General features: G+C 36.1%; 2 protein-coding genes and 8 non-coding genes across 13 annotated transcripts in view; 1 reads left to right on the top strand and 9 right to left on the bottom strand.

Moving 5' to 3' along the window:
* Positions 1 to 1,891: 1,891 nt before the first annotated feature.
* On the bottom strand, positions 1,892 to 6,473 carry LOC111444076. 3 transcript variants are annotated; one of them, XM_023082016.1, is made up of 6 exons: positions 6,246 to 6,473; positions 3,814 to 3,898; positions 3,378 to 3,491; positions 3,192 to 3,293; positions 2,149 to 2,217; positions 1,892 to 2,110 (listed from the first exon to the last, which is right to left on the bottom strand). In XM_023082016.1, exons 1-5 carry the CDS (start codon positions 6,326 to 6,328, stop codon positions 2,173 to 2,175), a joined length of 429 nt encoding a protein of 142 aa, XP_022937784.1. In that variant the 5' UTR covers positions 6,329 to 6,473; the 3' UTR covers positions 1,892 to 2,110; positions 2,149 to 2,172. The 3 variants fall into 3 exon arrangements, with proteins under 3 accessions (XP_022937784.1, XP_022937785.1, XP_022937783.1); XM_023082017.1 differs by having other exon boundaries at positions 1,892 to 2,217; positions 3,814 to 3,914; positions 6,246 to 6,467; XM_023082015.1 differs by having other exon boundaries at positions 1,892 to 2,217; positions 6,246 to 6,466.
* A 2,928-nt stretch (positions 6,474 to 9,401) lies between these two features.
* LOC111444075 (N-lysine methyltransferase setd6) overlaps positions 9,402 to 17,544 on the top strand; it is a 17,425-nt gene continuing 9,282 nt past the window's right edge. The window contains exons 1-6 of one of the 2 annotated variants that reach the window (XM_023082012.1): positions 9,402 to 9,537; positions 10,533 to 10,622; positions 11,689 to 11,817; positions 12,113 to 12,410; positions 12,574 to 12,692; positions 13,546 to 13,678. In XM_023082012.1, the coding sequence (XP_022937780.1) occupies positions 9,520 to 9,537; positions 10,533 to 10,622; positions 11,689 to 11,817; positions 12,113 to 12,410; positions 12,574 to 12,692; positions 13,546 to 13,678 (787 nt within the window). In that variant the 5' untranslated portion in view covers positions 9,402 to 9,519. The remainder of the gene's footprint in view (positions 9,538 to 10,532; positions 10,623 to 11,688; positions 11,818 to 12,112; positions 12,411 to 12,573; positions 12,693 to 13,545; positions 13,679 to 17,544) is intronic. The other variant, XM_023082014.1, reaches the window with a different exon arrangement.
* TRNAV-CAC lies at positions 15,866 to 15,941 on the bottom strand. The gene has a single exon. It is a non-coding gene; the product is annotated as a tRNA-Val (tRNA).
* TRNAV-CAC lies at positions 16,027 to 16,097 on the bottom strand. The gene has a single exon. It is a non-coding gene; the product is annotated as a tRNA-Val (tRNA).
* TRNAV-CAC lies at positions 16,183 to 16,256 on the bottom strand. Its single transcript has one exon. It is a non-coding gene; the product is annotated as a tRNA-Val (tRNA).
* Positions 16,342 to 16,415, bottom strand: TRNAV-CAC. Its single transcript has one exon. It is a non-coding gene; the product is annotated as a tRNA-Val (tRNA).
* On the bottom strand, positions 16,758 to 16,831 carry TRNAV-UAC. The gene has a single exon. It is a non-coding gene; the product is annotated as a tRNA-Val (tRNA).
* Positions 16,917 to 16,990, bottom strand: TRNAV-CAC. The gene has a single exon. It is a non-coding gene; the product is annotated as a tRNA-Val (tRNA).
* Positions 17,224 to 17,297, bottom strand: TRNAV-CAC. The gene has a single exon. It is a non-coding gene; the product is annotated as a tRNA-Val (tRNA).
* On the bottom strand, positions 17,398 to 17,471 carry TRNAV-CAC. The gene has a single exon. It is a non-coding gene; the product is annotated as a tRNA-Val (tRNA).

The following is a 17,544-nucleotide window of genomic DNA, read 5'->3' as shown; positions in this document are numbered from 1 at the left end:
AAAAAAAAAAAAAAAAAAAAAAAGACACAAACACTGCTTGCCTCAATTATTGTTTTCATATGTATAATAATAATAGTAGGACAAATTCAAGTGATATGGTCGATATAAAAATTTAATGTGTTTCTTCGAAAAAGACGTTTTGTGTACCACACTTTCTTGTAGATGTATTTATTAGACATGCCACGTTGTCATTTAGTTTACAATTATTTCGTCGAGGTAAGTTGAGTTCACCGAGTTAACTTGTATATTCTTGACTAATAGGTCAAAAGTTCAAATTCTCATGTTTTAGTATCAAAATTCTTTGAATTTTTGTGCAAAAAGAAGCATGTACTTACGAACGAATGCGAATTAATGAACTCGGGATTGGATTTCTAAATCTTAGTCATGCAAATATACTTCTTAGGTGTTTGATCGTCTCACTGGTCATCCTTAATACTTGGTATTATGAGATCATATTTAGTATGGACGAGGTTCAAACGAAGCACCAATAGTAAAAGGGTATCGTTCTTGGTGTAAGAGCCCTAGCAAATATTATCCACTTTAGCCCAGCCTATTATATATGTCATCAGTCTCACTATATTTTCACACCCTTATAAGTAATCTTACGTTCCCATGTAATCTCACAATCTACCTTTGTGGGCACGAATGTTTCTCTCCCCTTTCCATCTAAATATATAGGGTCTCACAATCTACTCCCTCGAGGGCAGGAATGGTTCGCTCCCTTCTTCATCTGACGACAGGATCTCACAATCTACTCCTTTGGGTAGGAATGTTTTGCTCCCTTCTCCATCTAACGACAAGATCTCACAATCTACTCCCTTGAGGGCTAGCGTTCTCACTGGCACACCGCCCGGTGTCTGGCTTTGATATGATTTATAACAGTCCAATCTCACTGCTACCAGATATTGTCTATTTTTGTCCGTAACATATCGTCGTCAACCTCACAGTTTTAAAACATGTCTACTAAGAAGAGGTTTCTACACGAATGACTTGTTTCCCTCTCCAACCATTGGTCTCATAATAACCCTCCGCCCGGCCCAAACATTAAGAGATGCAAATTGGTCATTACATAGTGGGCTTGGGCCTTGAAGTAATAAGAATGTATTGATAAAATATTCAAAAAAAATTATATTTTAATATCATATAATAACATTTGCTTTTTTTTAAAAAAAAATCCCTTTCATTTTTTGAAATAAAACATTTGTTGGTGAATTATATTGCTTAATATCTTAAAGAATCACTAAGTTTTTTCTCTCATTAAATTAAAAAGATATTTTTCACTAATTAAAAAGTAACTATTAAAACACACTTTAAAATGCTTAATTTCTATAAAATTTTTCATGAAGATTAAATTGTTACACAGAAGATACTGACCCAATGAACTTAATCAACCATGCTCAACCGAAGCAAGAAGGATAGTTACACAGGCATATTCGCATTTGTCTCTTTTTCATTGATTTTTTACTCTATGAGTGTGTACTTTTAATAAAGACCTAGCCGTATGTTAACAAACTAATCTAGTTGGCGCACAGGCACATACACATGCGTTAACCATGTATAGAGAAGTTCTATGCATCTAACCATACCCAGAAAAGAAAGTATGACATAAGATCTCGAGTCATAATACATGGTATACCGACTCCAACAATGGGGTCATATGCATGAAATGTCATGGTTGGCTTGGACTGACTTGGACTAATTGGGTTAAAAAATTTGTCATCTAAATAATTGAATTGAGCCTAAAAAATGTTTGAACAGTCCAACTCATAGCCATCCATGTTCTAAACACGAACTTAAAAGATTAAAAGTAACACGAACTTAAAAGATTAAAGATAACTTTGATGGAAGTTGTGGATCAAAAGAATTCTTTACCCAAGAAAGAAATAAAGAATTAGGAGAGTTATGGTAAGATATCGATTGCAACAAACCATCTCAATACACTTTCACAATTAAATGTCAAATTTGTACATGAAATGTGAAGAAATCAGTCTTGAAAAGAAGGAAGAATCAGACTTCTGTTTCTTAGGATGGAAACATCCTTTTCTTTAGGTATAAAACGATAAACAAACAATAGGACTTAGCTCGAAAATATTTAACATACCGAACTTTCGATGGTCGAGACGAGAATAACTCTTCCATTCAAAGGAGAAGTCCTTTTGCCCTTGAAGATGTCTACCGTACAAAGAAGTTCACAACCGCGGCCAAGTAGCCGGCCAACTAGAAAATAAGTGAAAAACAACATTGAGTAAGAGGCTTTCGTTCGGTAAAAAACTAAACTTTCATCGAAAAAAACGACATGTGCATACAAAAAACAAGCTCGATAGAAGAGAATCCCAAAGAACAGGCTATCGAAAAGGACTCGAATCCAACAAAATCAAACCATGATCATAACTAAAGAAAAGCTAAGCGACCGAAGCTCACACTGAGCCATTAAACCTCACCTCCTCTCGGCCCCCGTCAAAGGGCCTCTCCACTCCAAAAATCATATTGTTTCTCTCAAGCCGAACACCTCACAATATACCAAAAGAATACTCGTGTTTAAAAAACTTCTAATAGGAAGAAAGTAATGTTACTTTTTATCCACTTAACCATGTTTAGGTTGGTTGTCTCGTTTCTACACAGTAAGGTCCCATATCATTATATTTCCGTTTTTATTTTAGTATCTTTGTTCGTAAAAATCAAGTTCGTTAGCTCACAATCTTTCGTTTTTCTCTCTCCTTTTTTTCTTCTCTCCACTTTGAAAGCTTAACAAAGGCATAAGAGGCTACTGGTTAGAGTTGACAAGTAGTAACGACCCAGACCTACCGCTAACAAATATTGTCCCTTTCAAACTTCTCCTCGAGGCTTTAAAAAGCGTGTGCTAGGGGAAGGTTTCCACACCCTTATAAAGGGTGTTTTGTTCTCTTCCCCAACCAATGTGGTACATTACACAAGCATTCCATGTTTACTCAAATAAAAAATGGTAACTATGTTATAACCTTATAAAATTTTGGTATTTAAATAACCTATTGAAACGAAGCGGCCGAACCCATAAGTTCCTGTCGTCATTGTGGCTACTTTGGTAGCTTTCTTAAGCTATCACTCCTTGGCATATAGGAATAAACAAATGTTCTAAACCAATCAATTTGTTCAAAAGAATGTTAAAGAAATGGCACGAATACAAAAGAACGTAAAACGCTATAACTTCTCACCTGTGCTAGAATGCCTTTTCCAGTTTGACCTTCAACGATGAGCCCTGCCGTCAAACCAATCATTGCCCACGCTCCATTTATCGCTTCTATTTGACGTCGTCTCTGCAATCACATTTCACAACATTATCTGCATATCCATATGGTTTATTAAACAAGTTTTGCATCACTGATGATTGCTTCCCATACCTTGAACTTCTCTTTTGCTTTGATTTTTTCCATTTCTTTTGCAGCCAAACGTTTGGCTTCCAAAGGATCAACCATAATCACCTTCTTAATTAAGTCATCTTTCCCGGGAGAGACCTAAACAATTGACATGATATATGTTTGTCGCAGAACAAAAGCCCATAAACAACTTAGAATATGGTTTTCATTGAGAGAACAAAATCAAAACCAATCAAGATAATTATGATGAATCAGACAGACAACTCAATCAAATTCATTTCAATCATAAAGAGATGCTGAAAGATTGGTTCTATTCAAATCCGAATGGGGGGCAGGTGTGAATTCTCTGAATATATGCATCCACTAATTAATTTCTAATGACATACCTACAAAATCTTTGACCATATTCAAACCAAATATATTGCCATTAAACATGCAGAAGCCTTGAGTTGAAGCGTACATTAGGGTTAGCCAAAATTCGGAATGCTTGACCCCTCGTTCTGTGTGTACTCTTTCCGACGTCTTGATCCCTATTCCAACCCCACCTGGAAGGAAAAGAAACTATCAAGAATGATGTATCAATTAGCAGAGAAAAAAATACTGTTTCGTGATTAAAAAGAATACACCCAAGGTAAAGGATCAAGAGGGGGAAAATTTGTTGAATTCTGTTTCATTTCCTTTCTAGGTCTTGGATTCTAACTATTTGTCAAATAATATTTCAAAGAGTAGAGTGCTAACATTTCCAATGACTGAAACTATTACTACAATAACATGCACCATGTAATGTGTCGAAAATTGTATCCAACTGTTTAAGTTCTTCTGCTAGTCATCAACTAACAGAGAAGAGCAAAAAATATATAAATTCAGCTTTAAGGCTATAATTTGGAACATCTAGTAAATATTAATAGGCATATTTTTGGAGACGTGGCTCAAAAGTAAATGAGACAGTAGTTTAGAACTCATTTCATTGCCTATATAGGTCTTAGCTATAAGAAAAAATTTAAGGAAAGTCCCTCATCTTTTTCACCAAGAATAGTGTAGGACTTGTGTGAGTTCAGCTCGAAATTCTGGAGAGCCTTCATCAATATGCTTTATATTTATAACCACCAGCTAGAGAACAAAAGGGATCCTTTTACCGAAAGAATATTGTGAGATCCCATGTTGATTAGGAGGAGAACAAAACATTCCTTATATGGGTGTGGAAACCTCTGAAGGGAAAGCCCAAAAAAGACAACATCTGCTATCGATGGGTTTGGGCTGTTACAAATGGTATCAGAGCTAGACACCTAGTAGTGTGTCAATGAGGACACTGGGGTGAATTTTGAGATCCCCACGTCGGTGGGAGAGGAGAACGAAGCATTTCTTATGAGTGCGTGGAAACCTCTCTCTATCAGACGCATTTTAAAAACCTTGAGGGGAAGCTCGAATCCCTAACCGACGCATTTTAAAAACCTTGAGGGGAAGCTTGAGAGGGAAAGTCCAAATAGGACAATATCTGCTAGCGATGGGCTTGGACTGTTACAAATATACAAAGAGAAAAAGGAGGAGCACGAAGTAAATGAATAAAGAAAGGGTTACAGTAAGACAGAGCCGTGAAGAACCACAACAGGAGACCACCAAGCTAGCTATAATGGTTTTTAACACTAATTTAGTTCTTTTATATATGCTTCTTGGTGACTAGTATTTGATCCTATATGAACTCAATTCAATGAGATCAAAATTGAATGGAAAACGTCATAACAAGTAAGCATGTTTCAAACATGAGTATCCATATTCCCGTAGTACCAAAAATTTTCCCTATTTAGACATACCCTCCAAGGTTTTGGATTTGCATCCCTATGGCTAAAACTTACTTAAGAACTCAAAACCCTTGTTTTTGGCCGGAGCAAGTTTTCATGGCAAGGAGTGAAGCTCCATCACCCGGTTATTAAACAGGAAACTTCACAACCAGACATATATAGAGAGAAAATACCAGATATTCAAGAAGCTTAAGCATTAGTCCAGGTCGCTAACTCATGAAAGTACGCACCAAACTTCTCACAGCATAATGACCTAAATCAGAACGAGCCAAATCTAATTGTCTTAACTAATATCCAGAACGTGATACACACCAATTGTAAGACATCTACTGATATGAATCTAACCACTAATTACTCGAAGGAGCAATTACTCGAAGGAGCAACACGAAGCAAGGTAAAAAAGATTTAAGTATCAAATCAAGAAAACAATGGAGTGGGTTTAAATATCACTACCAATTAAGACTAAATTACCATTATATTTGGATTTTTTTTTTTTTTTTTTTGCATATTTAAAGGCATGTAATATTCAAGATTGAAATCATGGTGGAATACAAAAACTGATGTTTCTTTCTCAAAGTAAAATCAATTCATTGAATTAGTCGGATGAAGCTACTTCTGGAGTGAATCATCTTGGAATCTAAGAGTGACCATCATAGATTCCAAGTTCGATCTAAGAGTTATTCATCCTTCCAACCCGCTCTTAGTTGGAATCATTAGTTAAGTTAGTTTGTGAAATTTTGCAAGGATCTTAGAAGAACCTCATTTTGCAAGGATCTTATAAGAACCTCATCTTGACGCTTATCATCGACGAGCAGTTCCAACTCTAATCAACCCAAAGGAAGGAACTAGAAGCTTCTATTTATCACTCTGTAGCTTGTAAAGTTGTACAGAAGCCATCTACAACATACGAAGTCTAGACACAAAGCCCCAATTCAACAAAGAAATTCAAACCTAATAAAGAAGAAAAACAAGGAGATACACCGCCGATCGGCGCAAGAAAACAGTCAATCATCTCTTAATCTCTTAGAAAATCCGATTATACTAATAGAATCGCATGAGATAAACAGGTATTCGAGGAAGAAGCTGAAATTACCTGGAAAATGTTGCAGAAGGGTGGGTATGGCGGAAAGAGAGGTTTCCTCCATGGATGGGGAGAATCAGCGCAGTGGAAGCCATCTTCAAAAACCACGCTTCTTCACAAGAACCCTTATCTATTGGTGAAGTAAAGCATTGTTATATGGAATTAGTAACAGATTTCCGTTGCCCACATCCACACTTATCTTGCAGAGAGGGACGGTTTTGTAGTGGCTCTCATCGCTGAAACAGAGCTTGTTTTGATCCATTCGTATCTATCTGATTGGGATTTTGACTTGTCTCAACGCTCTAATATGGAAAGGTTGTATAATTTATTTAAAAAATATCTTTAATTTTTTAAACATTTTAATAATAAAAAATCTCAAAATGCTTGTTAAAATGAGTGTTATATGGGAATGTAAGCAAAAGACAACAACGACGACTTACTGCATAGAACTATTAAGTAGGGAAGATGTCACGGTCATGCTTGTCCAAAATATGTTGCCTGTGGCCTCACGACAGATGTTCGTCTCAATCTTGCTTGTTTGAGTCAGTTGACAAGGAGGATGTCATGGTCATGCTTGTCCAAAGCAGGTTGCTTATGGCCGCATGATAGATGTTCTAGTCTTGATTTTTCGAGTTGGTTGGCAGAGATGTCAACCAATTGAGTGGGGGAGGATGTCACGGTTATGCTTGTCCAAGACATGTTGCCTATGGTTACATGCTCGTTCCAAACCCCTTTTTCATGCTTTCATTTTAGATAGGCCTTTACCGTTTCATATCGGGTCAATACGGGGGTGTATCGTTCACCAGAATCACGTCTATACCCGCCTGGATAAAAATGCCCCAAAATGTACTATACCAGAGAATATGATTAAATTTTATGAGTATTTTTGAAACATGGTACTATCTCGTTGGTAAGTGTATTTTAAAATTTTTTAAAAAGTAGGCAGGTATTTATTAAGTTTCTAAAAAAAAATTAAATGTATTATATATATATATATATATATATATATATATATATATATATATTAAAGTTAAAATATATTTTTAAAACAAAATACTAATAAAATTGAAATTAATGGAATATAAATTACATTTTATTTTATTGTTATAATTTTAGAAAACCAAAAAGGCGTCGATCCTAATCAATCAACCAAAAATACATTCTTACGGTAGCGGGACAACAATTGTGCAGTAATTGTTCTAATCTAACGAACAAGTTTGCTGTGAAAAATTCAAACTTTGTGAACAACGTCAGCATATGTTCTGGTCACGTTTGAGATAAATGTTTTAGAAAACGTGAGCAAGAAAATACGTTGAAAACAATCTTAAAGAAAGCAGCGTTATACGCTAAAAGCGAGTTGGCAATAACATCGGTTTTGATAGCATATAACTCTGTAAGAAGAATTGACAACTAATCCCTAGTCGATCGACCAAAGTGCATTTTGCCCTATAAAATATTGCATTTTAATGTATTTTAATTGAATTAATTAATTTTAAAAACTATTTAATTCTTTTAATATATAATTTACTATGAAAATTCAATAATAGTATACATAAATCATTTTAAAATTTGGGTTAGAAGAGAAATGGGAGAGGCAAAATACCTATTTAAGTAATCAATTTATATCGACTACTTGTAGCGTTATTATGAGCTACTAATGTAACAACCCGACCTCCTAGACAGAGAAAAAAACATTACTTGAAAAACGTGAAAGAAGTGCTTACAACGTCTGATTTTGGTAAAAAGAAAAATTACTCGACAGAAAAGGACTGGAAGCCGTGCAAAACAAGTGAAAGGTACTGCTCAATTCATGAACTTCGAGAGAGCTATGATGAAAATTGGAGCTAATCGAGTCGAGATAGGAGACAAAGAGTGCTAAGTTAGGGACAATGAGTATTCTTGACCATGGACCGTGTGTTACTTCAGACCGCCAGAGAGTTTAGTAGATGAGTCGTATTTGACTGAGAGCGAGTCTTACATATGAGACCGAAATCTAAGAGAATAGTCGCAAGACATGTCTCAATTAGTCTACCAAGCCCTGCAAGAACTTGACTTATATGTTGTGTGCTAAGTTAATGACAATGAGTATTCTTGACCATTAGACTGTGTGCTATTTCAGGCCGCAAAGAGTTTCATAGACGGGTCGTATTTGATCGAGAATGAGTCTTACTTACCGTTCAAAACTTAACGTAAGTATGAACAAATAAACAATTTGTTTATGATTCAATCATAAACCAAGTCTCTTTTGGGCTAGGGAGAGGATGAGGTCAATTGTTCTTGTCATGACCTGAATTTCAAGTCTTTGAAACTTATATCGAGACTAAAAAGATGAAAGCAAAGACAAATAAAAATAAAATAAAGTGTCGTAAAAATTAATCAAATTGAAAGACAAATAACACAAAAATTAAATACAAAATAAAATCCAAATATAAAAAAGGGTGGTTCGAGGGGAAATGAGTTTGTGATACAATTAAAAAATGAAATATAAAAGACTCAAATACGAGATAGACTGATGCTACAGAACGACCTCCTTTGTGACCGTAGAGCTCTCGAACGCTCATCCACCTCGACCAGTAACCTGCGAACACTTGAAAAGAAAGGGAGAAGGGTGAGTATATAAATATACCCAGTAAGCAACCTACTTGTAGCTCTTATCGCATCATTAACTTTGTAGGTAGCCACAACCTTTACTTTGAGCTTTAGGAAGTTTCGAGCCTAGCCTCAACTGCTGTCTAAGCATCTGAAGTGCCTCAAAGTTTCGAGCAATACTTAAGTTGCTCATGGACTCACTCTGGATTCAAAAGAGGTGATTCACATTTTTCTAGTGATCCGACGGAGACACCTAAGAAGCTTTAGTGATTCAATAGGGATACCGAGAGAGGAAATCAACGAGCATAAGAGTTATCTGCACAACAATTAAATGAGTTAATAATTTGCATAAACTCCTCGAAGAATCGATAATATACTTACTATTGTAAGCATGTTTATGTGCATACCATTGAGAATTGTTGGGAGGGAGTCCCACATTGGCTAATTTAGAAAATGATAATGCGTTTATAGGCAAGGAATACATCTTATTGACAGGAGATTTTATGTGTCCCTAACATATATTTGAATTTTATATATTCTCTCACATAATTTAATTTTTTCATTTACCTAAAAAATGGACTTGAAAATGAAGAGAGAAGGAGAAAAATGCGCCGAGCTTTAAATAAACCCGTTCTACAAATTCTGCCGCTCAATTTCTACTCCCTCGCTCACTTGCTGCATCAACTTCTGTGTTGCAATGGAGATTGACAATCTGGTAAACAAACTTTATCATTGATATTCGTGTCCTTTGTTTTGCGCTTTCATTGCTGTTGGATTGTGAAGGAGTTAGTGTTTCTGAATTTATTGCTTGAATTCTTGTTCCCTGCAGTTCTTATTTGTTTGGATTCTAGTGCGATTTCTCCTGTTACTGTTTTTCTTTGTTTTGTTGAGCTTTGCTAGTATGATTTCATTGATATCCGTGTCCTTTGTTTTGCGCTTTCATTGCTGTTGGATTGTGAAGGAGTTAGTGTTTCTGAGTTTATTGCTTGAATTTTTGTTCCCTGCAGTTCTTATTTGTTTGGATCCTTGTGCGATTTCTCCTGTTACTGTTTTTCTTTGTTTTGTTGAGCTTTGCTAGTATGATTTAGTGCCGGAATGTTGGTTTTCGGGTCTTGGAATTTTAGGAAATGTGTATTCTCTTTGGTTCGATGGATTATCTTGTTTTCCTAGTATGATTCTTATTTCGGTTCGTCATATTAGTTTTGTTCTTCACTGTTTCTTCTTTTCTGATTTCGTTTCTTACTTTGTCCGCGAAAAGGAACAAGGTTTATTTTCATCTTCTTGTTCTCTTTGTTAATCGCGGCATTTTTTAGTTGTTTCTTTAATGTTTACCATTGAATCAGAGGGGAAAAACCTTGGTTTAAATTGCTATTCCATGGATCCTGTGAAAGTATTGTCAACTGAGAGATTTGAAAATTGTAAAAATTAAAAGGAAAAATAAAGAAGAAAATCTATTCCATATGATAAACACGGCATTGAGAAACTGTTTTGAGATTTGATAGCTCCCTACTGTTCCATATTCATGTAACTCTATTCTAATGTCTATAATTTGATAAGATGATTAGTTCAATATGAGCTTAGCGTAGCAACTAAAGTATTTCTACTTTCTCTCAAATATTCGTATCCTCCCACCCCTCATGCGGTGTAGTATATTACAGAAAGTAGACAATTGGTTCTTAACTGTTTGTTGGCTTTAATTGTGTGTTGCAGCCTTCCGCATCTGATGAAGTAAGAGATGTCAACGATTGCTCAATATGTCTTGCATTGAATCAAAATGACCATCTTTTCAGCAAAAAGAAGGTGAAATATGGATACCCACATTTTGCTTCTACGCTGCTCTCTTTATCAGGAAAGTGTAGAAAGTGAGAGTCTCTATTAAATTTTGAGCAAAATTTGAATAGCAAGGATCGCATAATTTGGAATTTACTACCTTTATTGATAGATAATTTGGCTTATCCTTTTCTCCATTAGTCGGCATTCTAACTTTTTGAGTGATAGTCAGTACTGATAAGAATGCTACATTCAAGTGAATAATGAAGTTGATTATGATTTATGCTCACAGATTAAGCTATAGTAACGAGCCAGCAGTTACATAAAACAGGCGATATTGACCAAAGTCCCTTTCTAGCTGCAATACAATTATTTTTTTAGCAAGTAACAAGGACTTCCGTTAGTATGAAGTGTAGGAAAAAAGTTGGACAAGGAATCCAACCCCAATGGATAAACCCGTACATTAAACCATATTAAGAATAAAGGGAATCCAAATGAATAGGAGTTCATATTTGTTGCAATACTATCCTTCCCAGTTTTAATTATCAAAATTGGCATGCTCCCAAACTGTACTAACTAAGCCCCATGCTAACATTCAAGTGGACTCTATGATGAATCTTTTTCATTATCTTTGTCTTTTAATCATTTACATGTAATCCTTTTGATCTACATTTCCCAAGTAATTACATAACTTTGATAGGCAAAAGAAACCTTTTCCCTAAATTATTGTTCTAGTATCCTTTCTAAACCTCACAACTTGGGTTATAAGGCTCGGAGATGCCAAACCCATTTGGGAAGTGTTCCCACATAAAGGAAGTGCATGGAAATGTCCCGCATGGTTTTGGACTTGTTGATTAAGAGAGAGTTTCCATTGTCATTTATCCCTCCTGACAAAAGTACAATTAACAATCAACCTAGGAAGCTTAATCTATGCAATCAAACTAGGACTCCATTTATCTCATTTATATATATTTCCTTGAGAATCTATGCATTTTGATCTTTTGGACGTCATTTAGTTTGGTGGACAGCTTATAATATTCTAACTTACTGTCAATTTACTATCTCTTATCATTTTGTACATTTCTTTTTTCTGTAGAAATTATTAGAAAGACAGGGTTTCAAGTCTGAGAATTGCATTTACTTGAAGTGCTCTCTGTGTTCTGAGGAAGTAGACACTGTTCTGAAAGAGTTGGTACAAATTGCAAGAATTATTCACTTAAATGAGGTAACCTGAAGAATTTCTTTAGGTCAATGTTTTCCTGTCGTTTCTGGAGATATTTAAGTTACTGCTACACCGCTACGCAGGAATGTTGTATATCTTGTAATAAATTGGAAGGAATGCCAAGTAATTTTGGTACTTGGGTGTGCTTAACTGAGATTCATTTGCATTCCAGTTTTTTTTTCTTCTTTATGTTGGGGAAATAAGACGGGAAACAAATAGCATTAATTTGTATTTCAGTCTGAAATCCATTTAACATAAGTGATAGATATTGATAGCTACTTTAATGATTGAGCTGCAGCCTGAAATGTATTTTGGAGAAGATGACGCATGTACACCAGCAGATTCCTACAGCCCTAGGAATGAAATGGAGGCCCTCAATACAATAATTTCTCTTGTTGACATCTGTCTCTCTAGTTGTAAGCCTGTCCAGCTTAATGTCCTGCAAGAGCTACGGAAAGCTGCTATTCGTATGATCCATAAGTATGGAGATGTATACAGTATGGACGCTAAAACTTTGGGAGACAGTTGTGTGAAAGAAAATTGTTTGTTACAGTGGGGTGAGAGCAATGGCGTCAGGACTAGCTTGAAGATAGCTTGTAAGTTTTTCCATCATAGTTTCTTGGCAATATTCTTGTAATCTACATCTATTGATGCTTGATTTTGAATAATAGCATAATGGAAAGCCTGAAATATTGGAGGTGCACCGTAAGTTTTTCAATACCAAGCAATTGTAATTTGTATGCTTTATTCTTCATATAGATGTTGAAGGTGCTGGTAGAGGAGCCATAGCCAAAGAAGATTTAAACGTTGGTGACACCGTATTGGAGATCCCTCTGGATATTGTTATTTCTGAGGAACTTGTGCAGAAGACCACCATGGTAAATTCATCGCTAAGAATCTGTTGTAGTTGCCATCTTAGAACTTCAATCTTCTAGAACTTTCCTGACAGAAAATGATATTAAAAGAATTACAATCTTGGCCTTCATACAGATACTGTTGTTCAATTCCCCGTCTCATCTTTAACAATGCTCTGTTGCACATTGATAATTGAGTGCTTATGTCTAGAGTTAAAGTTGGTTGAATTTCTAGCGATTTTATATTTTCAAGAATTTTTTATCCTACAATGATGCTAAGAAGATCATTTTTCTCCCCACCAGCCGTGGGATGCATTGACGTTACATTGTTCCCTCTAAGCATGCATGCTTTAACAATTGATTACAATAAGTTTAGTGGTATGGTTCAAGGTGCGCCAGTTCTGTGTAAAATACTTTTCTATCTGGGTATCTGTTGCAATTAGGATCAGTGTTTCCTCGCATCACAGTAAATTCCATTCTTATAACGAGCATGCACAATTGTATTCAAGTTGGTTACTTTTTGTTGATGTAAGTGCTAGTTAATTCCTTTGGAGAGACCGGTGAGATTAGTGCTTGTGCTATGACCTAGATAAGGTATAGTTCCAGACAGACATTTTCATTTGGAGACATCATTGCATACCCCACTTGTCTTAAAATGGTCTTTTGGATATGTAATCACTGTGAGCAATCCGACTGTGGTAGTTAGAAGTGCTATTTGAAGTGAATGCCCATGGTACAGATTTCAATAGAATGATTTATTTATTTATTTATATTATTATTAATATTTAATTTGTAGCATTAATGTGGAGAGAGAAGTTTGTAAGGAATGATTACAAATAGAAAGTAGAGCCATCATGACTTTATTCGTAAATTTCAGTATCCCATATTATCAAAGATCGAAGGCATGTCGTCTGAGACAATGCTGTTGATATGGAGCATGAAGGAGAAGCACATTGCCGATTCCAAATTCAAGGTCTACTTTGATACTCTCCCAGAAGCGTTTAATACTGGTATTTACCCTTACCTTTATTAGATCGTTCTGACTGACTTTTGGGGCTATCATTATGTTTAGAACGAGAACTTGAAAGTGTTAGACGAACACGACTCTCCACAATGGTATGATATTGTCCACTTTGAGCATAAGCTCTCATGGCTTTGCTTTGGGCTTCCCCAAAAGGCCTCATGCCAATGGAGATAGTATTCCTTGATTATAAACTCATGATCATTCCCTAAATTAGTCGATGTGGGACTTTTATTATCCAATACCTCCCCTCGAACAAAGTACGCCTCCCCCTTAATCGAGGCTCGACTCCTTTTTCTTTTGGAGTCTTAGTCATTTTTGACTATGCCTTCGAGGAGTCCTTTGTTCGACATTTGAGGATTCTATTGGCATGACTAAGTTTAGGGCATGGTTTTGATACCATGTTAGACGAACACGACTCTCCACAATGGTATGATATTATCCACTTTGAGCATAAGCTTTCATGGCTTTTCTTTGGGCTTTCCTAAAAGGCTTCATGCCAATGGAGATAGTATTTCTTGATTATAAACTCATTATCATTCCCTAAATTAGCCGACGTGAGACTTTCATCCTAAACACATTTATCAAATGGTTTATTTTTCTTTTTGTTGAATGCTTGTAGAATCTTCAGTTAGCCGTTAGCACCGATGATCTTTTTATGTCTATTGCCATGCGTACATTATTTTTTCTCTTTATGTACGAGTAAGGAAATAACTGTGCTTTCTTTTTCCTTTGAGAGGGAAATGGAATTTCAATTATGTAATGAAGTTTACAAAACACTAGTGGGGTAGGGAAAAGCCCTTTCAGTTGGAGCACAAGAATCACTTAGCGATTGATTACAAAGAAAAAAAATTCTTTGCTTCCACCAAGTGGCTTCTGTGTGCAAACTAAGATCAAATAAGTGTAGTTTCACTACTTTCCTTCCATACTCCTCTCAAGCCAAGTGGTTCAAAGGAAGACTGTGATCAAGTTCAACCATAGAGATTTTGATTGCTTTTTGTAGGGGTGAAGCTACCATAATAGTGTGTTTGTTAATCACAACATTCCTGTGCAATGGGGTGGTCCTTCCAAATGCCTGAAAAAGAGCATCCCAGGAAGCAGAATCGAAATGGTGGCTTACAGAAATATGATCATGGTTCTAGACCATTCAATTCCTTAACAAATCCAATCGTCTATTCTCGACACTTGATCCTGAAAAACAAAACATGATGAGGATAAAATATAACTCTATAGTGGCCGTCATGGGTAAGCTTTTTTATGAAGATTAGACTATTAGATAGTTTTGGGACGTATAGGACATTTTTTAGTGTAAGGGTTTGAGAGATGATTATATCACTGGCTTCTGCAATGGTGGCACTGGTTCCATTCGCTATTATAAGTATTTGATTACTCGGGCATGGTTTATATGTTTTAAAATATTGTGAATATGAAGTCATGTGATCCGTTGCATTGGAGTCTAATCCAAGAATTATCCTTGTTCATCTCTGAAGAATTTATACAAAAGGTGAATGAAGATTTACCTAAGATTGTCGAGTCATTTGAACTTGATGTTTTGTGGAGGGAGTCCAATAATACCCTCAACCTCTCAACCTCTTCATTATTGAATCCACGCTCGTTCCTTCGACATGTCTCCCTTGTTTATCCAACCACGGTTTTGTGAGCCTCCTCGATTTCTTCATTCATGGTTGGGAGGTTTTCAATTCAACTTCCAACAACTCTCCACCGTGTGTCGCGGTTTCTTACCGTGGGTACACCATAAATTATCCATATTACTCTTCCATTGGTTGTCGCTTTTGTATGTATCTTTCTCTGTAGCAAAAGCTGTTGCATCTATATTGGGTTGTTTATCAAGCATAAGGCTTCACCTGCTCTAATAATGGAAATTGTTTCTTCTAGGGTAATGCTTCAAACTCGAATGAACACTCATATCTGAAAACTTCTTCAAGTGCGAGTGTTATAAGAAAAAAGTTAGAACGTCTGAGCTCAGGTTTGAACCAAGGACCTCTACAGTGAAAATGGTGTTAAGGAAAAAGTAAAAACATAATTTTAATAATGTCTGAGCCCAGGTTCGAAGGACCTCTAGTGTGTGAGACGTGATAACCAACTACACCACCCAGACAAGGTGAGATTCCAAAATAACGATTTGAACTCCAAAATAAAAACATAATTCTGATAATGTCTGAGCCCAGGTTTGAACTGGGGACCCCTCTAGTGTGTGAGACTGGCGTGATAACCAACTACACCACCCAGACAAGGTGAGATTTTAAAATAACGATGTGAACTCGAATCAATAGTGAAAATGTTGTTAAGGAAAAAGTAAAAACATAATTCTGATAATGTCTGAGCCCAGGTTCGAACTGGGGACCTCTAGTGTGTGAGACTAGCGTGATAACCAACACCACCCAGACAAGGTGAGATTCTAAAATAACGATTTGAACTCGAATCAACAGTGAAAATGTTGTTAAGGAAAAAGTAAAAACATAATTCTGATAATGTCTGAGCCCAGGTTCGAATTGGGAACCTCTAATGTGTGAGACTAGCGTGATAACCAACTACACCACTCAGACAAGGTGAGATTTCAAAATAACGATGTGAACTCGAATCAACAGTGAAAATGGTGTTAAGGAAAAAGTAAAAACATAATTCTGATAATGTCTGAGCCCAGGTTCGAATTGGGAACCTCTAATGTGTGAGACTAGCGTGATAACCAACTACACCACTCAGACAAGGTGAGATTTCAAAATAACGATGTGAACTCGAATCAACAGTGAAAATGGTGTTAAGAAAAAGTAAGGTTCGAATTGGGAACCTCTAATGTGTGAGACTAGCGTGATAACCAACTACACCACTCAGACAAGGTGAGATTTCAAAATAACGATGTGAACTCGAATCAACAGTGAAAATGGTGTTAAGAAAAAGTAAGGTTCGAATTGGGAACCTCTAATGTGTGAGACTAGCGTGATAACCAACTACACCACTCAGACAAGGTGAGATTTCAAAATAACGATGTGAACTCGAATCAACAGTGAAAATGGTGTTAAGAAAAAGTAAAAACATAATTTTAATAATGTCTAAGCCTAGGTTTGAACTAGGGACCTCTAATGTGTAAGACTAGCGTAATAACCAATTACACCACCCGGACAAGGTAAGATTTTAAAATAATGATTTGAACTCGAATCAAGAGTAAAAATGTTGTTAAGGAAAAAGTAAAAACATAATTCTGATAATGTCTGAGCCCAGGTTCGAACTAAGGACCTCTAGTGTGTGAGACTAGCGTGATAACCAACTACACCACCTAGACAAGGTGAAATTCCAAAATAACGATTTGAACTCGAATCAACAGTGAAAATGTTGTTAAGGAAAAAGTAACCAAATTCGAACTGGGGACCTCTAGTGGGTGAGACTAACGTGATAACCAACTACACCACCCATACAAGGTGAGATTTCAAAATAACGATGTGAACTCGAATCAACAGTGAAAATGGTGTTAAGGAAAAAGTAAAAACACAACTCGAATCAACACAATTCTGATAATGTTTGAGCCCAAATTCGAACTGGGGACCTCTAGTGGGTGAGACTAACGTGATAACCAACTACACCACCCATACAAGGTGAGATTTCAAAATAACGATGTGAACTCGAATCAACAGTGAAAATGGTGTTAAGGAAAAAGTAAAAACACAACTCGAATCAACACAATTCTGATAATGTTTGAGCCCAAATTCGAACTGGGGACCTCTAGTGGGTGAGACTAACGTGATAACCAACTACACCACCCATACAAGGTGAGATTTCAAAATAACGATGTGAACTCGAATCAACAGTGAAAATGGTGTTAAGTAAAAAGTAAAAACA

The sequence above is a fragment of the Cucurbita moschata genome, unplaced genomic scaffold (genome assembly GCF_002738365.1).
Source record: "Cucurbita moschata cultivar Rifu unplaced genomic scaffold, Cmos_1.0 Cmo_Scf00006, whole genome shotgun sequence".
Lineage (NCBI taxonomy): Eukaryota > Viridiplantae > Streptophyta > Magnoliopsida > Cucurbitales > Cucurbitaceae > Cucurbita > Cucurbita moschata.
Note: the sequence above shows the minus strand (reverse complement) of the source record. Positions and strands in the feature narration are given on the sequence as shown.